This window comes from Cupressus sempervirens, chromosome 10, assembly GCF_028749045.1.
Source record: "Cupressus sempervirens isolate cs-2001-9-10 chromosome 10, ASM2874904v1, whole genome shotgun sequence".
NCBI classification, from domain to species: domain Eukaryota; kingdom Viridiplantae; phylum Streptophyta; class Pinopsida; order Cupressales; family Cupressaceae; genus Cupressus; species Cupressus sempervirens.
Genome location: NC_143127.1, coordinates 745,467,883 through 745,492,980, shown reverse-complemented (window position 1 = coordinate 745,492,980; position 25,098 = coordinate 745,467,883). Strand labels below are relative to the sequence as shown.

At 35.5% G+C, this 25,098-nt stretch overlaps 1 protein-coding gene across 2 annotated transcripts in view; it reads left to right on the top strand.

Annotated features, from left to right (window-relative positions):
- SWC2 (DNA binding protein SWC2) overlaps positions 1-25,098 on the top strand; it is a 123,153-nt gene that overhangs the window by 43,281 nt on the left and 54,774 nt on the right. For both annotated transcript variants that reach the window (XM_089807426.1, XM_089807425.1), the window contains exon 7: positions 10,593-10,668. In XM_089807426.1, the coding sequence (XP_089663552.1) occupies positions 10,593-10,668 (76 nt within the window). The remainder of the gene's footprint in view (positions 1-10,592; positions 10,669-25,098) is intronic.

The window sequence follows — 25,098 nt, the reverse complement described above, 5'->3', positions numbered from 1 at the left end:
ATAATTTTGACATCTTCTCCATATCTAATCATACAAAATCAGAAAACTTCAACCATGCCAATAAGAAGAGACCCCTTTGGGCCAGAAAAATGTTAGCAAAAAATCAAGTTGAACCAGATGATATAATTCAGGAAAGCAAAAGGACTAGAAATCAATCCTGTTATGTTGCACTGCTATTTGAATGCATAAAATTTGGACCTACTAATGTTAAAGAAGCACTTTTACATCAATCTTGGAAAGAAGCTATGATTGAGGAATATAACTCTATATTGAAAAATGATGTATGGGACATTGTACCAAGATCCGAAAACAAATCAATTGTTTCTTTCAAATGGTTGTTCAAGATTACACATGCTGCAGATGGTAGTATTGAAAAATACAAGACAAGATTTGTAGCGCGAGGTTTATCTCAAAAGGAAGGTATTGATTATGAAAAAACTTGTGCCCTGTTACCAGATATACTTCAGTCAATCCTAGCTATTGCAGCATCTAAAGGATGGAAAGTACATCAAATGGATGTCAAAAAGACATTTCTCAATGGTAAGATTGAAGAAGTTTATGTTGAACAATCAGAAGGGTTCAATACCTTTGATTGCAAGACTCATGTTTGTAAATTAAAGAAAGCACTTTATGGTCTTAAATAAGCTCCCAGAGCCTGGTATGAAAAAATAGATAATCACCTACTGAAATTGGGATATGCCAAAAATGAAACTGACCTGAATCTATACTTCAAAACTAAAGTTGATGATATGGTTATACTTGTATTATATGTTGATGATTTGTTGATTACAGGTGATGAACATATTATAGAGAAATGTAAGCAAGATCTCACTGCAGAATTTGAAATGAAGGACCTAAGGTTACTTCACCATTTTTTAGGATTAGAAATTTGGCAGCTGGACAACTGTATTATACTAAATCAGGGAAAATATACAATTGATATATTAACCAAGTTTGGAATGATGGAATGTAAATCGACTGCTACCCCTATGGAGATAAACATACACAAATTAAAAGATGAGATGAATGAATTTGAGGATGTGGATCCCACTTACTACAAACAAATTATTGGATCCTTGATGTATCTGGTTAATACCCGTCCTAACATATGCTATGCAACTCATACCTTGAGTCAGTTTATGTGTGCACCTAAGAAGATACATTTGCATGCAGCTAAATACATCTTGAGGTATCTGAAGGGTACTATTGGAATGGGAATCAAATATGACAAAGTCAATCTTGAACTAATTGGATACTCAGATTTTGATTAGGTTGGGAGTTCTATTGAACGAAAGAGCACTTCAAGATATTGTTTTAGTCTTGGATTTGGTATGATTTCTTGGACTAGTCAGAAACAAACTTCAGTAGCTTTAAGCTCTATTGAAGCCGAGTACATTACGTCTTCCTTGGGTGCCAGAGAAGCAGTATGGCTACGAAAGTTGCTTTTAGATCTCTTCAAAAGACCTTTGAAGCCCATCGTGATTTATTGTGATAATCAAAGTTGTATCAAGCTTTCTTCTAATCTTGTGTTTCACAATCACTCTAAACATATTGAAATTCCATTTCATTACATCAGAGATATGGTTAATCGAGGAGTCATTCAATTGGAATATATATGTACAAATGATCAAACGGTTGATATCCTTACCAAACCTCTTGCTAAAGTGAAACTGAAATACTTCAGAGAAAAACTTGGTATGATTATTTGTAATGGAAATTTTTTGAAATAAAAGAGTTATTTCATTTGAGATTTTGTTTCCATTGGTTACTTAATAGTATTTGATTTGTAATGAAAGGTGACGATCTTTCATGGACATATTCAAGTGTAAACAAATTATTTACAAGGTGACGATCTTGTAAATAATAAATCTATTTTTGGGCTTCTCCAGACATTGCTCAAGTGCAAGTAGAGATTATTTCTGGACTTATCTAGACATTGCTTAAGTGTAAGTAGAGATTACTTTTGGGCTTCTCTAGACATTGCTTAAGTGCAAGTAGAGATTATTTTTGGGCTTCTTTAGACATTGCTTAAGTGCAAGTAGAGATTATATGAGTTATCTCTAGACATTGCTTAAGTGCAAGTGGAGATTATTTTTGGGCTTCTCTAGACATTGCTTAAGTGCAAGTAGAGATAATATGAGCTATCTCTTGACATTTCATAAGTGCAAGTAGAGACTATGTGTGCTATCTCTAGACATTGCTTGTAAGTGCAAGTAGAGATCATTTACTGTTCATATTATGTTGCTTATATGATGACTCTTATTTAATTGATGTTTTTCTTCTCCCTAGCTAAAGAGGGAGTGTTAATGTTTAGCGTCAGAAGAAGCAAAACATGAATCTTGTATGCTACCACTGTTTACTTTGCATCACAAAGATATAAGCATTTGTATTTTGTTATTGATATCTGCTTTACATTACAGAGAGATAAGCATCAAATTTATGCTACCACTGTTTGATATGTATCACAGAGATATGTGCATATGTACATATATTCATACTTACATATGCATACATATACGTATACATATACCTTTGTCATACATACGAATTATTAACAGCAAAGTAAGCATACCGTTGACCAACTTATATTGATCAGGCTTCATATTATCAGCTGACTTATTACTTATATCGGGTTTCATACCTTGTGCTTTGCATTTGTTATGTATTAAGCATTATCGGACCCTTTGAGTTGTCGGGCGACGACTTATATAATTTGTTTGGGCAGTTGTTATTAACTAAACATGCCTCCGAAGAGGCATGTCCCTACGTGGCTTTTGGGCCACGTAGAGACATGACTCTTTGGAGTCATGTCTCTCCATGCATATATATATACTCACCACTACTGCTGGGAAAAGTATCGATTCAAGGCATCTAAGTACCTGCGGTCAAGTATCAGTATTGTTTTATTGTTATCACCTTCACCTTTTGCTATACAGTGATCAGGAGCTTTAACCATTGCTGAAGAAGGAAGACTGAAAAAGATTTTGCTGCAAGCCACAGTAAAAGATAAGTACCTATATTTTGCATAAATTCAGAACTTATTTACAAGCATTTTGTAATTGTTTGTCTATCAGAGATCCACTATACTTAACAATCTAGATCTCTTTTCTACCTTCATGCCTTGGTTTGAAATTTCAAATCTATATTGAATTTCTTCAATGTAGATATGTCTTTGGCTTTCTTATTGGGAAGGTGTTTTTACTGTTATTATTTGGAAGTTGCTAGTTGTTTGCATGTACATTATCCAGGGATGCCTTTCCACCCAGAAACCATAGGTACTAGAAATGGAAACAGTTTTGGGTTATAGAATTCGGTTTTGTTTTACAAATCTTTTCATAGTTTCAAGAAAAAAAACTTAAAAGTCCATTAAGTGTCTGATTTTAATTTATTTTCCCTTGTATTTTTATGTTTTAAGCTTCAGTACACTCATTAAACTTGTGCAACATGAGAAATAGTGGTGATAGTGATGAATGATGACAGGTGGAAGAAGTTGTAATTGGGGTTGGTAGTGTAAATCTTGGGGGTGAAGCACAACACGCACATAAAAAATGTGAAATACTTTCAGTTATTGTAAAAAACTCTGCACAAATCCCTTTTAACCCTAAAATACAGTGTTACTCGGGGATTCATCCTCGTTATATTTTCAGCCGTCCCCGTCCTGGAAACTTCTCGGAGACTTGGGGACACCTAGGGGACTTTGACTTGACTTCTAGAACAAATCAGAGATTTTGACTCCCAAAGTAGCACAAATTTGGCATATCAATTCTGCTGATTCTTATATTTTAAGGTTCTATTATGTAAAAGTACATGCTTTATCCATATTTTCATCTAAATATTTTAAATTTCTCTATACATTTTAATTTTTACTATTGTTATATAGCCATCCCCTTTCGTCCCCAAAATCGGCAAAACTTTTTGCCATCTCAGAAATCCGTCCTACTGTCCCTTGCCATCCCCGTCCTGGAAACTCAGGGGAACATAGCTAGAATACTTCTTCTTTGCCTTGTTCATCCAATAGATGGGAAAAATAAAAGTCCAGGTGGAAGTAGGGTGTATATGGGTCATATTTGCAAAAGTGAAATAAGAGGGAGCTACACAAGGATGTGGTCTCATATTTTGTGCGTGTTTTGGGCAAAGGAGTTAAATTTTGTAAACGCTAAAGGAGGATGCAAAGTTAGTCTGTTATAAATACATATGGAGGCTGAAAGCAAGAATAAAGTTTTGTCCTTCCTAGTGCCTCTGCCCTCACAACCATCTACTCATCACCCTATGTCACCTAGTGGCGGTACCATTTGTAGTGTACAAACAAAAAGGTTGAGAAAAGAAACACAAAGGCTAATGATAGTGGGCAGCCATGGTCAGTTTCAGATTTGTATAATGTACAAGCATGGGAATTGATCAAGTCTTCTCTTGTTGATTTCTTTAATGCTCATGCGATCCTATTTCATGGGGCCGGTTCTTCAAAAAAATGATCAAAGATGTAGCTAATGTTGGTCCCTCTTTTGTACCAATTGGATATCATAAACTACACACCGCCTTCCTTGAAAAAGCGTATTCGAAGCTAAGTTTGGTGATGGAGGACATGAGTAGCACTTGGATGAGGATAGGTTGTTCCATTGTGATGGATGGCTAGACTGATATTAGTCATTGGCCATCCATTAAAATCATAGTCACATGCAAAACAAACTCATATTTTCTTAAAGTCGTTGATTGTACAGGGAAACACAGGGATGTAGATTTTCAATTTAGCGTTCTAAGAGAGGTCATAGAGGAGGTTGGGCCCTTAAAGGTTAAGGTGATTATTGATTTAGCACATGTGCAAATTGGTTGTTTTGATGGTGTAGGGTGCTTACAACCACATCTTTCGGACTTCATTTATGCATTGAAAAATGCATTGAAGGACATGGGGAAACTGGATTGGGTAAAGGAAGTGATGACATAAGGGAGAATATTTAAATGTTCATTTATAATCAACACACCTCGCTTTCTTCAGGACATTTTCAAAGAAGGGATTTCTCAAGCTTGTAGAGACAAGATACTGTAGTTACTTGATTTTGTTAGATAGGATGGTGATATGCACATTTGTAGTGGAATAGGTGGCCTAATGCAACACTTCTGAAGGAAAAGCCATCAAACAGAGGATATTTGATGGCAGTTGGTGGTCCATAGTGAGATAAGACATTGGTGATTTCCAGATTTGATAAAGAATAAAAAATTTCTCATTTTTAAATTTCTGATTTTAACTTTAATTTTTTGATTTTAAGTCATTTAATTAAAAAAATTCTAAATTTATTCTTATTCTTATTGTAGATATATTTGCTCATTCATCTCCCTTGTTATAGATGTAATTTGATAAACTCTTCTAGTCTTAGAGGTATATATGAGATTTTTGACATCACGATTCAGAAGATGGAGATATCAATCAAATGGACTTATATGAGAAGTATATTAAGAAAACTTGAATGTTGATGTGGAATGCTACAAACACTCCCCTTCATATGGAAGCCTTTGCCCAAAATCCTAAATTGTATGAGCCCAAGCCTTGGAAAGTTTCCTCCTTGTAATGATGTCGAGATGAGACATGGGTTTATGAAGAGCCTTCAAAATATGTATTCATTTGTGTCATGAAGATCCTTCATAATATGGGTTGCCTTCTCAAAACTTGAAGGTTCAATATTTAGCACAACAGAGGTGAAGATGGATAGAACAATAATGCAATATAAAAAACCCATTGGATGATGGCAATGGCATGGGACAATGCACTAGAGTTGAGGACGGTTGCCATTCGTCTCCTCGTAGGTTGCTAGTTTCTTTGTTGTGAAGAGAAATTGCTCTACATATGGCTTTATCCACTTCATCAAGAGGAATAGGCTCACCTCGAGACAAATGGAGAAGTTAGTGGTTGTGCATAGTGCTCTTCCTTAGAGATTGTTAGACTCCAGAGTATTGATCGACTCAAACTTCATGACAAGGTATTAATCCCGAAGATGCTACCCAAGTTGATGAGGATAACACACCACAAGGATTGCTTGACATTTTGTTGGATGATGCAACCTATGGGTCTCAATGTAGTGACAGTGATATGAATCAAGATTAGGGACGACAACATACTATCTTTGGTTTGACTTTAAGATTTGAAGTCTTTTGACATTTTATGATACATTGATGCAATGATAGTTAAATCTTTATACATGGGAAAATTGCAGCCTTTGGGCATTTTGACTTTAGATTCAATGAATTATATCTGTGTATGAAATAATGCATGTATGAAATTGAAATTTGAACTCTTATTTGATTCTTTGAACTCCCATTTCAAGGTTCAACTCGATTGCTACAATGCTATGTTATATGATTATTTGATGAATGATCATTGATTTTAGATGTATTAGTGCAATTATGTTGCTATGATGATTGTTATATCATATGAATATATTCGAAATTTCAGATTTCTCTATGTATTTTAAAATTTTCCTATTTTTAATATAGCTATCCCCATTTCCATCCCTTATCGGCCCTTGCTTTGGTTAAAAAACTATATCGAAAACCCATTTCTCCATCCCATTGTCCCTTTATCTTGGAAACCTAGGTGTACTTGGGTTTACATCTCTACTTTTTTGTTGTTCCCTAAAAATGGTGCACAATTTTCCTATGTGACATCTTAGTGACTTGCTTCTTGTTACAATTTTCCATTGCATGGACTTGAGGGCACCAATTAATTGTAGTGGATGTTTGTATCTAAATGTTTCTTGCACCGCATTTTAATTTTTTCTGCACATTTGTTCTCTAGTTTTAAAGTGGACTCATGCCATATTTTATTGTGGCTTCAGATATGTGTCTTTTGTTTTAAAGTTCAAGAAGTTTACAATGTTAAACAAATGTGAAGATGCTGATAGACTGCTCGTTTATATCTCACATCTATGTTGTTTAAGTGCTTGTTCACATCTCACATCTGTTGTCTGTGATGCAAATTTGTGGAAACTTAGTTCACGTTTTCATCCTCTCCCTTACAAGATGGAAATTAGAGGTATTTAAGGATTTTGAATCCTTTGTTTTTCATTTTCTCCAACTCACATTCACTTCCCTATGACATGTGGTGAAATTGAAGTGTTTTCGTTTGATTTTGAATCAACTCATCATCATTCCATTATCATGCACAAGTCAAATTCATGTTTCTAGCACCATCACCATATGTGGAATTTGAGGGTATGAGAGGATATTGGAATCCTCAAGGGCAAGTGGATCCACAATGCCTAGAGGATTTTCCTTTGCTTTCCATTTCTTCAAATACATAACTTCTCTCATTGAATTCAGACAACTTGGCCATATACATTCTTTTCATGATGCTGCTCTTTGTTGTCTTTTATCACATAGTCTAGAAAGCTTAGTTTATGCCTCCATCCAAATGAAAAGCAAGGAAGAACTTAAGGTGGGTAGAGAATTATTCTCATTCAAACTTATTTAATGTCTCCACTTGCCTTGCAACACCTTTTTCTTTTTATTCCTCATTCTTCCAACTCCAGTTTTGTCTCTAAGGTGGAATTCAGATTAATTAAGTCTGATTTTATGCTCTTGTTTTCATCTTTCACAATCTGATTTCCACCAAGATTTTGGCATCTATGTCATGCCAAACTTGTATCTAATGACCCTAAGGATTTTGTCCATAGGTGGAAATGAGAGGAGAGGATTTTGGAATCCTTAAGGGCAGGTAGATTCAGCCATGCCTAGAGTAGTCACTTCTTTGCCTTTTTCAAAACTCATCTTCTCACCCTTGATTCATCCATCAGCATCTTCGATTTTATAGCATGCTTCTTGCTTTGGTTTCTACATCAAATCATGTCTCAAATTGCTCTTGTTCGAAGGGGCAAGAGTATTACCTCTTCAAGGATTGGGGTATCCTAGGAGGTAGGCAGATTCTGCCATCTCCTGAGTATTCTTTGGTTTAGCAAATTCACCTCCAAAACACATCATTTTGCACCTTTATTTCACTTTCCTCACCAATTCGGACTTGCAACTCGCTCCTACAAGGGGCAGAATTTGAGGGGGAGAAGATTTTTGAATCCTAGGACATGGTCGGATTCTGACCTAGTGTAAGGATTTTTCATTTGCAAGTTAAATCTTGAATTCTACAAGTTAGTTTCTTCAACTCAAAGGGCGGGAGGGTTTATAGGAAATATAAGAAACCCTTATTTTACTTAAAGTTATATTATATATAAATAGTGTCAAGATGCTTGAGATAGTTTTCAGCTTCATACGAGTTATAATAAAGATTCTAGGTTTGGGAGTTTCCAAAAAATTTCAGACTTAGTCAAATTTCAACATTATAATAGAATTCAGCATTATTACCACCCATAACTTCTGTTGACTTTCTAAAGTGAAATTGAAATTGGAACAAGGATACAAGAGGACAAGCCTTAGGCTTAACCTCTTTGGCTAAAAGTTAAATATTGAGGGGTTTCCATTTGCCAATTTTGTCTAGGGCACAATCCCGACCTCATCCCTTTTTTCGATGTCGAACCCTTACACTTAGCAAAGACTTGATCCTTGGTGGGCTCATTAAGAACCTTTCAACTTCACCAGCAGACCAAGGGCCCATTGACCATTTTAAATGCTATTGGTGATGGTTCCAATCATGACAAAGAGTAGGCTCATAGGTCTTTTGTAAAGGGCCTATCCAAACCATTTAAGGGTTTGGTAAGGGCACTGTGACAACATTTCAAAGGCGATTGGTGATGGTTCCAAGTGTGACAAATAGTAGGCTCATAGGTCTTTTGTAGAGGGACTGTGTGAACTATTCAAGGGCTTGGCAAGGCATTTGCTCTGAATTGCTTACAGCAGTCCTTTGGGAGAGCCCTACATGTGGAGGATTCACTGATGCAAAGAAAATTCTACTTCAAGAATGCACCGGTGATCACAATATACTCGAGTGCAAGATCTATATCATGGACCACTAACGGAGTTTAAAATATGGTAAATATTTACTATTTAATATTTTATCATAGAAAGTTGCTAAGTAGGTAACATCTTGTGTAATATTTGGAGAACATTTAATAAGTCCTTCATCAATGGAACCTTCTCCAGTAAATCAGATGTCAAATTTGTAATTTTATTTTCTTCTGAGCTGCCAATGTATTGCCAAGATATAACATTAAATGTGCAAGCAATAATAACATTGAGCAGCTCCTTTTTCGCCGAGGTTGTCTTTCCTGGATACATTTATTTACATCAGCTCCAGATTCATTCAGCATCATCCTCTGATATTGTTATTGGGCCTTGAACCTCTCCACTGATTGAAAAAGAGTTGACCTTTGTTGGTATATATTGATACCTTGCAACATTGAATGACAGGTTTGAGTGGAACCAAAACTTGTTGATTTCTGAGCTTGTTTAGACATGTTGGGCACATTGTTTACTGGTGCTTTAAGAGGTTATCATTGAGAGTGGAATGAACAAAATACATAAATCTGAAATGGTTGCCCAAAATCCCTAAGGTAAACAAATGTTGAAACTTACTTAGAAGCAAAAGAAGATTTTAATTAGTGGAATGTATGCAAAATTCCCGTGGAATGTATGCAAAATTCCCGTGAAGATGGCCATTTTTGATTGATGAAAATAACTCCTTGTCTGACAATCCCCATGGTGAGTATTGGTAAGAAATTGCTCTTCTCTTTCTCACATGTGCAAAATAGAGCAAGCTGCCCAAGCATGAATATGTTGTAGCAGAATTCCAATGCCCTAGGGTCTCTACTACTACTGCCCTGCGCAAGGAACAGGTAAGTGGAAAATGTATTGTTTTTCTTATAGTGGTGGCAGTAGTGTGAATTTTCGGTCTTGATCTGACATACAAACTGGGCAAGTCACAGTTCAAACCTCATGAGCACGACTAATTTGAGGCTAAAATTATCTTTTTGAATGACTTGCTAAGGCTCTGAAAAAATGGAAAATTTGTAAACCATCCATTTGATGTTGGCTTTTATGCACAATAGACTTTGGAATTCGATATTGTGTTCATTCAGTACAATCACGGGAATCACTGATATAATTTTATATTCTTGTTTCAAAGTCATTTTAGTCCTTTTTTTTTTCTAGGCACAAGCTTGGGTCAATTCCAAAGATTTTTTTCTTGTTCATTTGAGCCCTTTTTAATTTATAAGCTATGAGTCACTTACATTCAAGGCTTATACTTTCTAGCTTTGCTTGAAAAGTGCACAATAGTCAATTTGCTCCCATATGCGAGGTTTTATTAGTCTGTTTATTTATTTATTGTTTAAACTGTCTTTGGTTTGTTAAGAAAATCTTGATTTTTCCATATGCATATTTGTGCAATACATTTGAATATCTGTTTTAAAGCTTAGTGATTATACCTTAATTAACATTTAACAAGAAGGTTATTTTCTTTTTAGATTTAACCATTTCAATATGTATAGGGATGAAAAGTTCGAAGAATCATGAAGTTTATGCTAGGTGCTGGAGGTTTGGAAATTATGTGTGGTTGTATTGCAAATTCTGCTTTACAAAATGAAATAGCTGAATTGCAGGATTTGTAAAAATTTCCAACCTATTTTTATTTAATTTAGTTTATGAAATTTTTTCAGCCTGTGAAAAGGAAAAGAGAGGGCGAGGATAGGCGAATGACTCAAGAAGAGATGCTTCTAGAAGCTGCACAAACAGGTGAGATGCTTTTTTCCCCCTCTTTTTTTGTTAGCAGTTGCATGGAAATTCTGCTGCTAAAGACCATGCAGTCTATAATGTTGAGACATTATCATAGACATGGGAGGGGGTTTATCATTTTTCAAACTAGAGTTGTATTGCGACATGGATTTTAAAACTATTTTAAAGGTTCTATATATAAGAAGCTGTGAATTTTTTCCTAATCAACTCAAAATACATTAAGGAATATAGTTCTTCAAAAAGATGAGATTCAGGTGATGGCCTTTTTCTTCCTTGACAATGGAGTAAAAGTTCAGGACCAATGAGGTCCAGCAAAGCCACTGGAGTGCTTAGAGGTCATCAAGGGCGTAATCTGACTGGGTTTGAAGATGTCTTATACAGGCTAATCTGGTCAAAATCTTAAAAACTGTCAAAAATGATTAAGAAAAGGACAAAGTTGTAGATCTAGCCACCTGTTGACCCGAGAGTCATTGGTTTAGTAATTTATGGTTCCTAGACTGATGAAATTCTTGAGCATCTCTTTGACAGCTAGAAGAACAGTGAATACATGAGTTCAGCAACATTGCTGGATGCCGTTTTGAGATTTATGCTGAAGTCTAATATCTTAATTTGAGTTTAAGACTACAGCACACTGCAGCAGCAGCAAGGCTGGTTTGGATTTCAAGAAACTATAAGAAAAGATACTACATTTTTTGAAATGAATTTTTAGAGGGCTGCAGCTAGTTGGGGAATTGCTGACGAAACCCACATGTTTCCATTTTTTGAGAGAATGAAGTTACGCATTAGAGAGAACGAGAAGATATGAGGGAATATATTTTAGGGGCAACAGTTATAGTAAATTAATATATCAAATTCAATATTTTAAAAAAGTAAAACAAGTTGAAATTCACTAAATTTGTAAACAATTTTACAATCAGTTGATCCGAAATTCCAAATATAAATATTATAATATTAATTTTCATTAAGTTTGCATTGAACTTAGTGGCCGATGCGAATTCCATGGCACAGTCATCATTGTTAAAACTAATAGGTTAGTCTAGCTCTTGCAACTAAGACTAGCCAACCTTTTATACACAATTTGATCCCCTTCATTCTGTGTCAACTTCTCTAGGTGCACCTATTCTATTTGTACTTAGCAAGTGTCTTTCACCCTTAATGGTGAACTTGTTCCTCTTGACAGAGCAAATGAAACTATATGTAGACTGACCCCCCTCAGCAGCAAGTTACTACAAGTGTTTGTGATATGAGGTGAATGACTAGTATGTTCTTGGTGGGCAAGTTGCAAATAACCATATTAGATTTTTCTACAAATTATTTTGGGTTAAATGCATAGGAGATCATGTACGAAGGAGCATTGAGCTTCTTCCATCTCATGATAGGTTGACGCTATTTGTTGTAGGTCTCTCTATTGTATGTTGGCCTTTATTTGGCCAAACATGCTATTTGATACACATATTTTAATGACATGGAGCATTAGAGTATCCATATCTAATTACTAAAGAAATTGGGGATACGATGGAGTTGATGTATTGACATTTGAAGAAAAAGAAGTGTTACCCTTTACTTCTTCCTTGACCCTCATTCTTCACTTTGTCTTGGACTCAAACTCATTGTTTTTACCTCAAGGTCATGACAATTAGGTGCAATCTATGTCCCATGGTGTCCCTTGATAAGGGGATGAAGGTATTGAGGGCTCGAGTTTGGGAATAGGAGCACAGGGTGACACATACATATAATACTTGAAAAATTGGTTATAAGAATGTCTTTTCAAAGCAAATTCTGGCGTATTAAGTAAAATACTAGATTTTGACTGTGAGGTGCACTCATCATTTTGACTTTGTAAAATATTGCTGCTTTTACATTTTGACTTTGTAAAACATTGCTGCTTTTAATGGGGTGTGTGCTCTACACTATACTAAAGCTTTTATTAACTTCAAAACATGCTTTGCTTTATAATGGTCTCCTCCATTATATGTAATTGCAAGTTTTAGTTAAAATTTTTTGTTGATGCTTAATTAGGTGCAGACCCTTTTATGGAGGAACATAGTTTCATGCTCTAATGAAAATCTTCACAACTTTTTCATTTGAACTCTTGAAATGCATTTGAAATTTTAGAAGTTCCATTGAGCAAGGCAAATAAATCTCATAATAAAATATGAATATTAGTCATCAAATTGAGTAAAGTTAAAATAGTGTTATTATTAGACTATTTAGATTCTTGCTATTTTTAGCCCTTTATCTAGAATCTTAGTTTAATGGTCATTTAGGCTCTACTTTTGATTTATCTTAATCTGTTCTATGTTTAGATGTCTTTATTTAGATGACTTTGCTTCTTTGTTGATGCTTTTTGCAGCGTTTACTCTATTTATTTGGTGTATGGGTAATCCAAATTCATTCCTTTTTTTTTGAAGTTTCATGTTATTAGAGCATTGATTTTTTGGGCCTTTTCCCCCCTGGTCAGGAAATTTGAAATTTCTTTTCACCATTTTGTGCAGTTTGTAGTACCCACACTAGGGTTTCTTGCAAATTCGAAAGTGCACAAAAATTGCATCAGAAAACAGTAGCCCCAAAATACGAATTATTTTTTATGTTTTCCCCTTGAAAATTATGGCTGCATTTGTTGTTTTTTGGCCACAAATTTGTTCATATTTGAATGCAAATTTTTTGTGTTACAATAATCCACGATTTTTGTAAAAAAACCTGTATTTTTGTCTGCAAAATTTAGCCATTCATCACTGTGTGGCTATAATTTTTCTCAGTGTTACACCGGCGCAGGGGTGTGACGAAATGTCGGGATGAGTTTCAGGTGCGGGAAAAAAAAGGGCCTCAATTTGTGGACGGCGGGGGTGCGGAGGGTGGGGGACGGGGGGAGTGGGGGGAGGGGAGGGAGGGGGTTGCAGAGTATATATATATATATATATATATGATTGAAAATGCTAATTTTGAAATGACACTTAAATATATTATATAACATACCAAATATAATTGAATAGAGAAAATTGAAATGCAATTCATAAACCATAAGTTCAAACTTGAAACTTCCTAACCATTACCAATGACCATTTAACAAATTAACTTAGTTCAAGATGTAAGATTCAAAATTCATTGTTCAAATATGAATATCATATATCATAAAGATGCTCATGATGACAATGAGCTGAGTAGCATGAAACAGTGAAATGAAATAATGTATCATAGCCATATTAAAGTGAGTACAATCAACAAAATGACAAAATGTCAATGATGAGAATGGAATCATCCCAAGTGCTCTCTAATCATCCCCTATTGCAAAGTCCTAATCATCCCAAGGGTTAGCTTGCTAAAAAAAACAAATTAAAAAAGAAATACAAAAAGTATTTTTTTTAATAACTTTTTGGGCCATCTAGCTGGCCGCAACCCGTGAGCACCTTGGGAGCACCTCGTGCACACTCATGTGCATACCCCTGCACCCGAGCACCCGCGACACACTTGAGTCTGGCGTTCCACTTGAGTGCTTGACCAGTGCGACCGAGGTGCGGTGGCCCTTTTTCTGCCAGTGGGGGGTACTCGGGTGCGCAGTGCACTTGTACCGGGTGCATACATGCACCAGGTGCTTCGGGTTTTTGACCCGTTCCACCCAAGTGCTTGACCAGTGTGGCCGAGGTGCGGCGGCGCTTTTTCTACCGATGGTGGTACTTGGGTGCACGACGCACCGGCATCGGGTGCATACGCGCACCAGGTGCTTCGGGTTTTTGACCCGGGTGCACGTACCTGGATTACACTAGTTTTTCTTAGATTTCAAGCCCGTGATTTTAACTTGTACGACTTGGGGCTTTTTTAGTGTTTGTTGACTGCATCGTTTTTGGCAAGCTAGAAGTTTGGCGATGACTGTTTCTTTGTTCGCATGCGCAACCTCATCTCTGGTTCATTTTTTTGTCAGCCTCAAAAGCTCTCAACCCACATTTGTTTTTTCACGCTGTTTCAGGGGTTTATTTTTGGCCCATGCACCTAGTGTGTCATTTTCCTTAGCACACATATTTCTTGTGACTTCTTATCCAGGATTTTGCAACACAAAATTTTTATTATTTTTTCTGAAAAAGTAAACAACTTTGAATTGGATGGATAGATGCTAAAAATCATCCAATACCCAACATGCGAATGTCCTTTGTAAGGCTATGTGATAGTATTGAGGAGGTGGGGATATCACATACATTCCAAGTTATTTTATGTGTTACCCTCGTTTGTATAGTAATAGTCATGCTAGTGCAAAAAATAATATTTTCAACATAATGTTGTATGCATTTGTTGGATAATGTATTCAAAGATATTGGCAATACTTATTGGCTTTTTGACCTTATTTAAAATATAAATGTTTATGTATATCAATCATCACACACAAGCTATGTATTGAAGATTTGTCAAGGCAAATTATGCCAAAAATGTTGATACATGGTTTGCATCTTACGTTTGACTTCAAGGGTGTCTTTGCGAAGCTAAATGAGGTCTGGTTTCCATAGTAGTTAGTGATGCACGGGCAACTTGTAGACAATCTGCATCAGATATTGCAGTTTTGGTGAGAGATTTTGTCCTTGATGACCATTTTCGGGCTGATGTTAGATTTTTTGAATTTTTTAAAGCCCATATGCGAGGTGATCCAATTTGCAGATTCAAACAAGCCATGTTTGGGAGAGATTAATGAAGAAACAAATTCCATGTGTGAAAGAGTAGCAAAAATAACATATGCAAGAGATATTATTCTATACACTTTGATAGAAGAAAATACACATAGAATATGGAACAAACTTAACAAATCCCTTCTTTGTGTTGCCTATGCTTTAGATCCTAAATAGTATAATATAAACATGATCAATAAGAGGGCTCCATACGAGGATAGTGACGTAATGAAAGGATGGGGTGCTATAATTATTTTTATTGTGGGTGCTTCTATTATGAGTCTCAACGACTCCATGGAATAAGTTGTTAAGCCTCTTCCAATCGAGCCACCCTTTTTAAGTGAGTCAAATAAGATGCACATTTGGTTTCAATAGATTTGATTATTTTAGGACTACATTGCGTGACATGTGGCGATTGAAGATAAACAATTAGGCCTATCTTCATGGGCTACAAATCTTTGGTCTACTTAATTTTGTCAATATCCTTGAGTGCCATGCAAGGTATCCAATCAACATATGCTTTTAGGTTGCATATATGCCATATTTATCACAACCTATTACCATATTGTTATTATCAATCTTCTCAATGATATCTTAGAGGATTGAAATTGGAAATCCACACACTTCTTGGTTTTTGAAGTCCATAGAAGAAAACATCATAAAAACTACAATTAAATGTAAAAGTCACCGATCACTAGTAATCACGATTTCTTCCCTTTCAAAATCATTTTTCCCCAAAATCATGATCAACAACTCTGACCATTCACTTGCCCTTTAATTGCATTCAAACCACAATTAAATTAAGAAAAAAATGTCTCACACCACCCATTTTTTTGGGTGTTTCATGCAAAAAAAAAAGGAAGGTAAGGTTTCCTTGTTTTGGGCTTTTAAGTTGATGGTTTAATATTAACAATAAATTGTGGTATAAAGCCTAGCCTCAAGCTCATGAACTTTTTTTTTTGCTTGGCGAACACTTTTGAGTGATCCCATCCCTATGGTGAATACATTGTTAGTCCTGAGGCATTAATCCCTTGTAGATTTGTTTTGTGCTAGTAGCCATCTGCTTATGCCTACCATCTTATCGCTTCTTTATTTCCTTATGTCTCACCTCGTTATGTCCCCCTTAGCCTCCTTATTGCTCATATTTCCGTCATCTCTTTGTGCAATTATTCTTTATATCTACTGGGTTCCTTGTCTCTCCTTGTCGCCAATCTCCTTTACCCCTTATATCTCCCATTAAACCTCCTTATATCTTCATTTGAGAACCATTGACGAAACATCTCCTTTCGGTTGCTTTTTGACACTTTAGCCTCACACATATAGTTTGGGCTATATTCCAATGGGAGGGGTTCACGCTTTTTTGGTGTTGCAAGAGAAAGTTGTGCTACTCTTTTATCATGCATAACTTTTTGAGTCTACCGTCAACAACAATGCATTGTGCTTGGAATCTAATGTAGGGCTAGTAGGAATCAAACTCAAGACCTCCCCATTGAGAGGCTCGTGGTACTACCATCATGTTGTGGGGTCAACCCCTTAAGCTCATTAAATTATGAAACTTGAAGGATAAGTATTCAATTTAAAATAAAATTTCTAAATCAATAGATTTAAAACATGTCCTAAATTTAATCTTTTTAATATTATTCTTTAGTTTTGATTAATAAATTTAAAGTTAATTTGATCTATGAATGTAAACTTTAAGTTGATTTCTCTTTCACACACACACACACACATATTTGATCCATATCTCTTTCACATGTATTATTTATATGTATAATTTGAAATTTTACATTCTAAATTTGAGAAAATTATAATATTATACACAAAAATGCACATGCACACAAAACTCGAGTTTGAGTTCGTCAACAATAAAATTTGGATGAAGTTCGACAAAGTAAAAATAATTGACATTAAATTCACCTTATAATCTTTTTATAAAGCAAAGTAAATCTATCCATAAAATTATCAAAACAGTTTAACATTGCTAAATAGATTTACAATCGAAATAGGGTTGAAATAAAATAAAAGTGCCAATAATTTTTACTTTTATTTTGGAAAACATTAAGATAAATTTAACTTTTTTATTTTCAACTCTAAAACACAAAATAAAAATATTAAATTCCATTTAATAAGATGCAAAAATAAAAATATAATATATTTGACTTTCCACAGTAAAGATGCTATAAAAATTCTGAACTTTATTTTAAAAAAACACAAGTTTTAAAATATATTAGTTTTTAATTTAATTTGAAAAACTAAAATAAAAATATTAAGTTTTATTCTATTCAATTACTCATGAAATGCATGAGACATTTTCTATGGAAAGGCAACATAGGGTGATAAGAAGAAGAATCCATTAATATCCTGGGAGGACATATGCAAAACTGAAATGGAAGGTGGCACGGGCATTCACAGCTTGGAGGAAAGAAATCTCAGTTTGGGTGCTAAATTGGCCTGGAAAATTTATGAAAAACTACCCTCATTATGGGCTCGAATTATTAGAACTGAATATCTAGATGAGAGTCATCTGGAGAGAATTCTCACCATTGTAAATCCCTTGAAAGTGTCCACTATGTGGAATATCATTGTTAGGAGTAGAGACGTAATCCTTATCTACCTTGGCTTGTGAAAGCTAGAGATAAAGCACTATTCTGGGAAGATTCATGGAATGGTTCTCAATCCCATCCCAATCTTCAGCATGCTTGGCTAATATTACAGCAAGAGTCGGGCTGAAAAGTAAAGAATAACATCCAAGTAAAATATTCAGATGGACATACATTCATCAAGTGGAGAGACTGCTTGACATTGCCGATCGCTCAAGTTGAGAAAATGATTTGAAAGGAATCTTAAAACAAAAAACATCTTTTCTTCGGAGTATGATCATTAATCTGGGACAGAAGTAAAAGTAGTAGATATAATATGAAGCAACGGTACGAGTCTCTAAAAATCACAGAAGGTTATAGGCCATGAAGAGAGTTTACCTTTTGCTGGTATGATTCCATCCTTCCAAAGGCAAGTGCTTTCACCTGGCTAGCTCTTAACAATAAAATCTTGACAAGTACTAGATTAATTAAATTGGGCATGGCAAAAGCATTCAAGTACATTCTATGCGGCTTGGAAAATGAATCCACAGATAATTTACTGGTTTCTTGCTCTTCTTCCCAAGGTTTCTGGTGCTGGTTATTGAACAGGCTGAATTGTTATGGATCAATACCAAAAACATTCAGGGAATTACTGTCAGGTTGGCCATTGCTTCACAAAGATTCATTTTGTGCAGTAATATGGTGGGTATCTCCAGCAATAGTTGCCCAGGGTATCTGAAAGGAAATGAATAAGAGGAACTTCAGAAAGCAGTATGTGTCATCTGAAAAAGTATGTGATATAGCAAAAACAATATCTGAAAATACGGTCACGTTTACTTCAAAGAAACATTATCCTCCACATTCACCTCTATTAATTATCAAATTTAAAATGAATGGAAACTTATTCATATTCTTTTAAAGTTTTAAGGGGTCTATTATTGGCAAACAGTCTAAGGTGTCAATTAGGTTGAAGCTGGAAGGTAAAATGGGAAGCTCCTATTGATAGTTTTATGAAATTTAATTTTGATGGGGCCTCTAAAGGTAACCTAGGGAGGTCTAAGGCAGGAAGTCTGATTAGAGACAGTCAGGGAAAGATCATGTGGGCTGTGGTAAACAAACTCCCAGTTGTGACATACTTGGCAGAGGTGAATGCATCCCTATATGGTTTCAGGTTAGCAATAAAACTGAATGTTAAGAAGATACGCACGGGTAGATTCACAGATAGTTACATCTGCACTAATTTCCAAAGAAGTGGTTAACTTGCAGTTGCAATATGCGCTACTGGAGATTTGCAAACTTCTTCCTTGTTTTGACAAATATAAAGTCAGCCATTGCTTCAGAGAAAGCAACTAGTTGGATGATTGGCTCACCAATGTTGCAGTCAGTATAGAACAAGAACATCATTCCTTTGACCTGGAAGAGTTGTTGCAGGCGATTAGTAACATGGTGATTTTGGGAGTGGAGTAGAAAAATCAGAACTAGAAACTGACAATTCCATGGAATGGAAGGAGTTTGTTTAGAGCGTGTAGGAAGATTTCCTTGTACTTCACACATGGGTGCAAAAGGATATGAGCCAAAGAGAAAGAACTGCTGCTCTGGGTTTGGGTGGGTTTTGTGGATTGAAGGTTGATTTGTGAATGACCTTGGTAAATGAAAAAGGTTTGGTTCTTTTCATTCTTTAGGTGATGGAAACCCAAAGGGGAAAATCCACGTCGAGTAATGCTGCTAGGATCTACTGTCCTAATCCAGCCTCACAAATTTGAAACCAATTACAACTTTAAGGGCTCCAACCCTAAGGAGTCATCAAACCCCTCTCCTCTTAAGAGCTTCAACTCTTCCACAAGATAAGCTGCAACTTACACAAACTGATAATTAACTCCACATCATTATCTTAGCACCTACTTTACAATATTCAGGGCTCCAACCCTCTCAGTCCTTAAAGTTGTTAATGTTTTGATACAGTGAATGATTGTCAAATACAACAGAAGTTTTCAATTTGTATTCATCCTTGGAATATACATATGTAACCTGTAAACTGGAACGATCAATAGATCTTGAGCAAAACTTCCAAAGTTTCAAATTAAAGTTCCTGATAACTGAATATGTGAACAACTGTTTCAGACATAGCAAAACATTTTTCTTTCGTTCAGTTTACTTCTGTTCTAAGACAATATTGTTTAAACCCTTGCATATAATTCAGGATATCTTTCTTTATTGGAATAGACAGTGCATCCTTGCAAAATATATCTGTAAATCAATCCTTAAATGCTTTGCTGTTATTGTAATTCTGACACATTCTGGTTTAGGATGATTACCTATTCTCACTATATATATAACCTGTTCAGAATTTAATGAAATGTGATGCAACATAACAAAGCATTAATTCTGATAACACATTTATTTACCTTTTGTTCTAGAGCATAGTAGAACAATACAGTGATCTTCAGGCTCCTTAGAACTCATTCGTTGAAGCTTCGTGATACTTGATCCGTATTACCAATACATTCAGCGATCTCATGGAATTTCACTTTAAACCAGTGTTCCATAACTGTTGACGAGTCATGTGAGTTTAGGCAGGTTGTGGACCGTACAGTTGCTGGCAGATTTTCATGACCTGTCACCATGACTTGGCGGGTTATGGGCCATGACCCTCATGACTTGGACGAGTCATGTGGGTGATGTCATGACTCGTCGGGTCGGATGGGCATGGTTTAGGAAGATTACCTATTCTCACTATACATAACCTGTTCAGAATTTAATGAAATGTGATGCAACACAACAAAGCATTAATCTGATAACACATTTATTTGCCTTTTTCTCTAGAGCATAGGAGAACAAATACAGTGATCTCCAGGCGCCTTAGAACTCTTTCATTGAAGCTTTGTGATACTTGATCAGTATTACCAATAGATTCAGTGATCTCATGGAATTTCACTTTAAATCAGTGTTCCATAACTGTTGATGAGTCATGTGAGTTTAGGCAGGTCGTGGGCCATACAGTTGCTGGCAGATTTTCATGACCTGTCACCATGACTTGTTGGGTCATGGGCCATGACCCTCATGACTCGGACAAGTCATGTGGGTCATGTCACGACTCGCCGGGTCGATGGGCATGGCCTGCGCAAATTGAAGAAAGAGGTTTCTTTGTCTTAAAGCTACAATATACTTACTCTGATATGCCAAAGGAAGAAGCTGCAATGCTTGTCTGTGAACCCCCAACTTCAATCACTAAGCTATGGCTAGTGTAAGATCCAAGGTATAACCCAGAAAACAATGCATTACCAGCTCAATCAACTACAATACAGTAGAGATTGTCTTAATGTTATTTTGTATGCTAATTGCAATTATTTTCACATGATATTCTACTCCTAAGCAGGATCTTGTATTTGTTGAAGACAGATGTACAGGGAAGGAATATATATATATATATATATATATATATATATATATATATATATATATATATATATATAGATGGCATGTAATAATTAGTGACTACTACATGCCATGTATATATTTTCCTTGCCTGAACTTATGTGATGGATGTATGTTAATGTATGTGATCAAATTAGCTTCTATTTGATACTATAACATCATCAAATAGAAGTTAATTTGATCACATACATTAACATCTAAGTTGCTGATTAGGGTTCAGGGTTCGAGTTCATGGGTTTGCGCGATTTTTTTTTCCCATTTGGGTTCATGAGTGGGTTTGTGAGTGTATATGTGTGTGTGTGTGTGTGCAAAAAAAAAGAGAGAAACATGTATAGTTGTAAAACTAACTTATGAAGTCATTTCATAGTATGAATATATCAATGATACTTGATCATCGATCAATGCCAAATGTCAAAGATAATTAAATACTTGCTCATTAATCAGTGTTAATATTGTAAAGAAAATCATACATTGAAAATATTAAAAAAATGATATTTTAATGTAATTTGAACCACTTTTATGGCCCACAGTCCCAATCAGGGACCTTGATTGGACTCGGATCCGGACCCAAGCACAAATCCGAATCCAGATGAATCTGGATCTGGACCCGAGCTCCAGGGTCCGAATCCAGTAACCCAGATTAACATACATCCATCGCATAAGTACAAGCAAGGAAAATATATACATGCCATGTATTAGTCACTAACTATTACATGCCATATATAGTGGCCCGGATTGACTGCTGCACCGATATTGATGTGCCACTCAGGGTGGGCCCCTGGGTTGGGTTGGGGATTCTAGTGGTGGGCAGGAGAACAGCGGAGATACCAATAGCCCTACAATCAACAACCGGGGGGTGGGAAACTAGCTTGATGGAAACTAGCCGTCCCAACAGACCCTACCCCTACCCCGGCCTATTATAAGGGCCCCCATATTATTGTAAGGGCCTATTATTTTCTTGCGCCCCCACCTATCCTATTATTAGAAATGGAAAGGGGATTATTGAATAATTAGTTTATGAAATGAAAGCAGATTTTACTAAGGGCCTATCAAATTGTGGGGGGGGGGGGACTTACTATAGTAGCTAGATTCCAGATTCGTTCACATAACATGCCAACCATCGCCCCCTTCAGATTATTGTAGGGCCTTTCTCACGAATAGTAGGGGCCCTGCATCTGCATGCACGCACCACCCTATATATATGGCATGTAATAGTTAGTGACTACTACATGCCATGTATATATTTTCCTTACCTGTACTAATAGTTAGTGACTACTACATGCCATTTGTATATTTTCCCTGCCTGTACTTATGTGATGGATGTATGTTAATGTATGTGATCAAATTAGCTTCTATTTGATGATGTTATAGTGTTTTCAGGTTTTATTCAATACTGGGTGCATGAAACAAGTTTTAAATTGTGAAAGATCTCAGCAAGTCATGGGTCGAGTTGACCTTGCTGAGTCATAGGTGAGTCCGAGTCATGAACTCTGCTTTGAACTTGTTTCTTCAGTAATCTCATGAATGTCAATTCTTGTTTAAAAATGACCCACACAAAGTTTCCTGTACTATACATATCAGAATCTTGCCTTTCATAAAACCCATAATCACTCGCCTCCAAATGCTGTATATAAATAGATTATTCTCCTTTCTTTATTGGCAGTAACTGTCAACAGTTAGGGAGATGCACAACTACAACCACCTTATAACTGACTACTTCTTCAACCATATTGAACCCACACGTTTAATTAACAAGTGTGTATTTCTTTGATATAATTGAAGAAGTCCATAAATACATGCCATTAAATGGTGATCAAAGTTGATCAATGAGAGGTTAACCCAACTACAATATATGATCATTCTGAGACATAATATTATATATATGATCGATCTGAAATACAAAGTGACATTCCAGATTTCTATCAAAGTAAAGAACCACATTTCATCTTTCTATATGACAGCCTTCCATGTACGTAAATTTTACTTACAGATACGATTTAACCAAATTTTGTCTAATTTACAGATCACATTAGTTGAATGGAACTATTTGAAGATCAAAGATGCATTCAATACAAATAATCAGATTGTTGATGCAGACTTGTTCAAATGTATTCATCTGAAATTTTTGAACCTTTAGTTAGTTTTTGTTTGAAATAACATAATCCCCGATAACACTCTGTTTTGCTCTGGAAAAAATGTTGTGCCTCACCCAATAGTTATAGCACACCCGAAAACTTTTTCATTTTCTGGCAAGCATTTTAACGTCCTTTTGTTCTTATTCACATCCTTACAGGTGAATTCTGTCAATAATTGACACCATAGACATCTCGTGTTTTTGAGAAGACATCCCAGTTGTGTCGACAATCTTCAAACTTCCGGCTGTATATAAAAGCATAGCCACTTGCTGTATATATCATTTCTTTCTTTTTCCATTGGTGGAAGCCTGATAAGCATAGATACATCTGACCTGTGTCACAGGGTTCGCTGAATTTCGGCCATGAGATTTGAAGATCGGCGAACTTAAAAAAAATCTTAAAAATTGTTGTTATTTGCCAATAAATTCGGAAGATTTCGATTTTAGGTTAAAAATAAGAAATTATGCCAATGTGTATATCGCAGCAGACCAGATGTGATTCACGCAAGTTTGGTTATCCCTGTGATGTCGTTTCAGACACGACACTGGTGCAGTTGTCATTTTGTTTCAAACACAACATGCAGACATATTCCAATCCCGTGCTCACAGTGCTCAGCCGTAACAGTTCTGCCATGATTACGAACTGCAGCTTCTTAAACGTTGGATTTAAACGGCTTATGAATGTCTGTTGTTTTGAGTCGTATTTTGCTCTGCAGTCTCAACTTTGGCTGCATGCCCAGACTTCCCTCTTGCGACTGCATTTCGCGTGAAGTTATAGTCAATATTTCAACGTAAAACATAAAAAATGTTTTGGATTAACCTCGTCTTAAAGTTTTTATTTAAATGATATTAAACATCTTAAATTGTGATTTAGAAATAATGGTATTTTTTTAATTTTAAAATGCTAAATATAAAATTATAATGCATTTATCAATTAATACTAATAATACTAATAATACCAATAAAAAATAATTATATATTAATATATAAAATAATATTTTTAACATATTTAAATTACAATATTGTTTGATTATATATATATATTTTAAAAATTTATTATTTATATTTTTAAAAAATTTATTTATATAGGCGAATTTAATGTCGAATTTTAAGCGAATTTTATAGTTGTCGAACCTGAACTCGAACTCGAACCTTGTGACTTAGCATCTGACATTCTTTTCATGGCTATGTTTGTTCTAACCACATATACCAATTGTTGCAAATATACAACACTGCCGCTTCTGAATGGCTACAGCAGTCAAACAGGACTCACTATATATAGATTCATTTCATTTCATATTATTGTTTCATTTAATATTTTTTATGATCTCCTTACTCTCTCTACTATGATCCAAAAGATTGATGAAAAAAAATTAAAAATCCTTACACAGTCTACCTAGAAACTCCACAAATAATCTGCATGGATTGTGGAAACCTGATATCTTTTAATCAGTGACATACTTAAAACCTGATGCCAACATAAAGCTGCAAAAATGTCGTCCAACACCTATTCCTTCATTACTTCGATGATTCCAAGGGCATCGTAAGGATACTTTATTTATACTATTCCATTTTAATACAATCCTAGGCAGTATCCAAAGTTGCAATTAACCTAATCTCTCCTTATGCA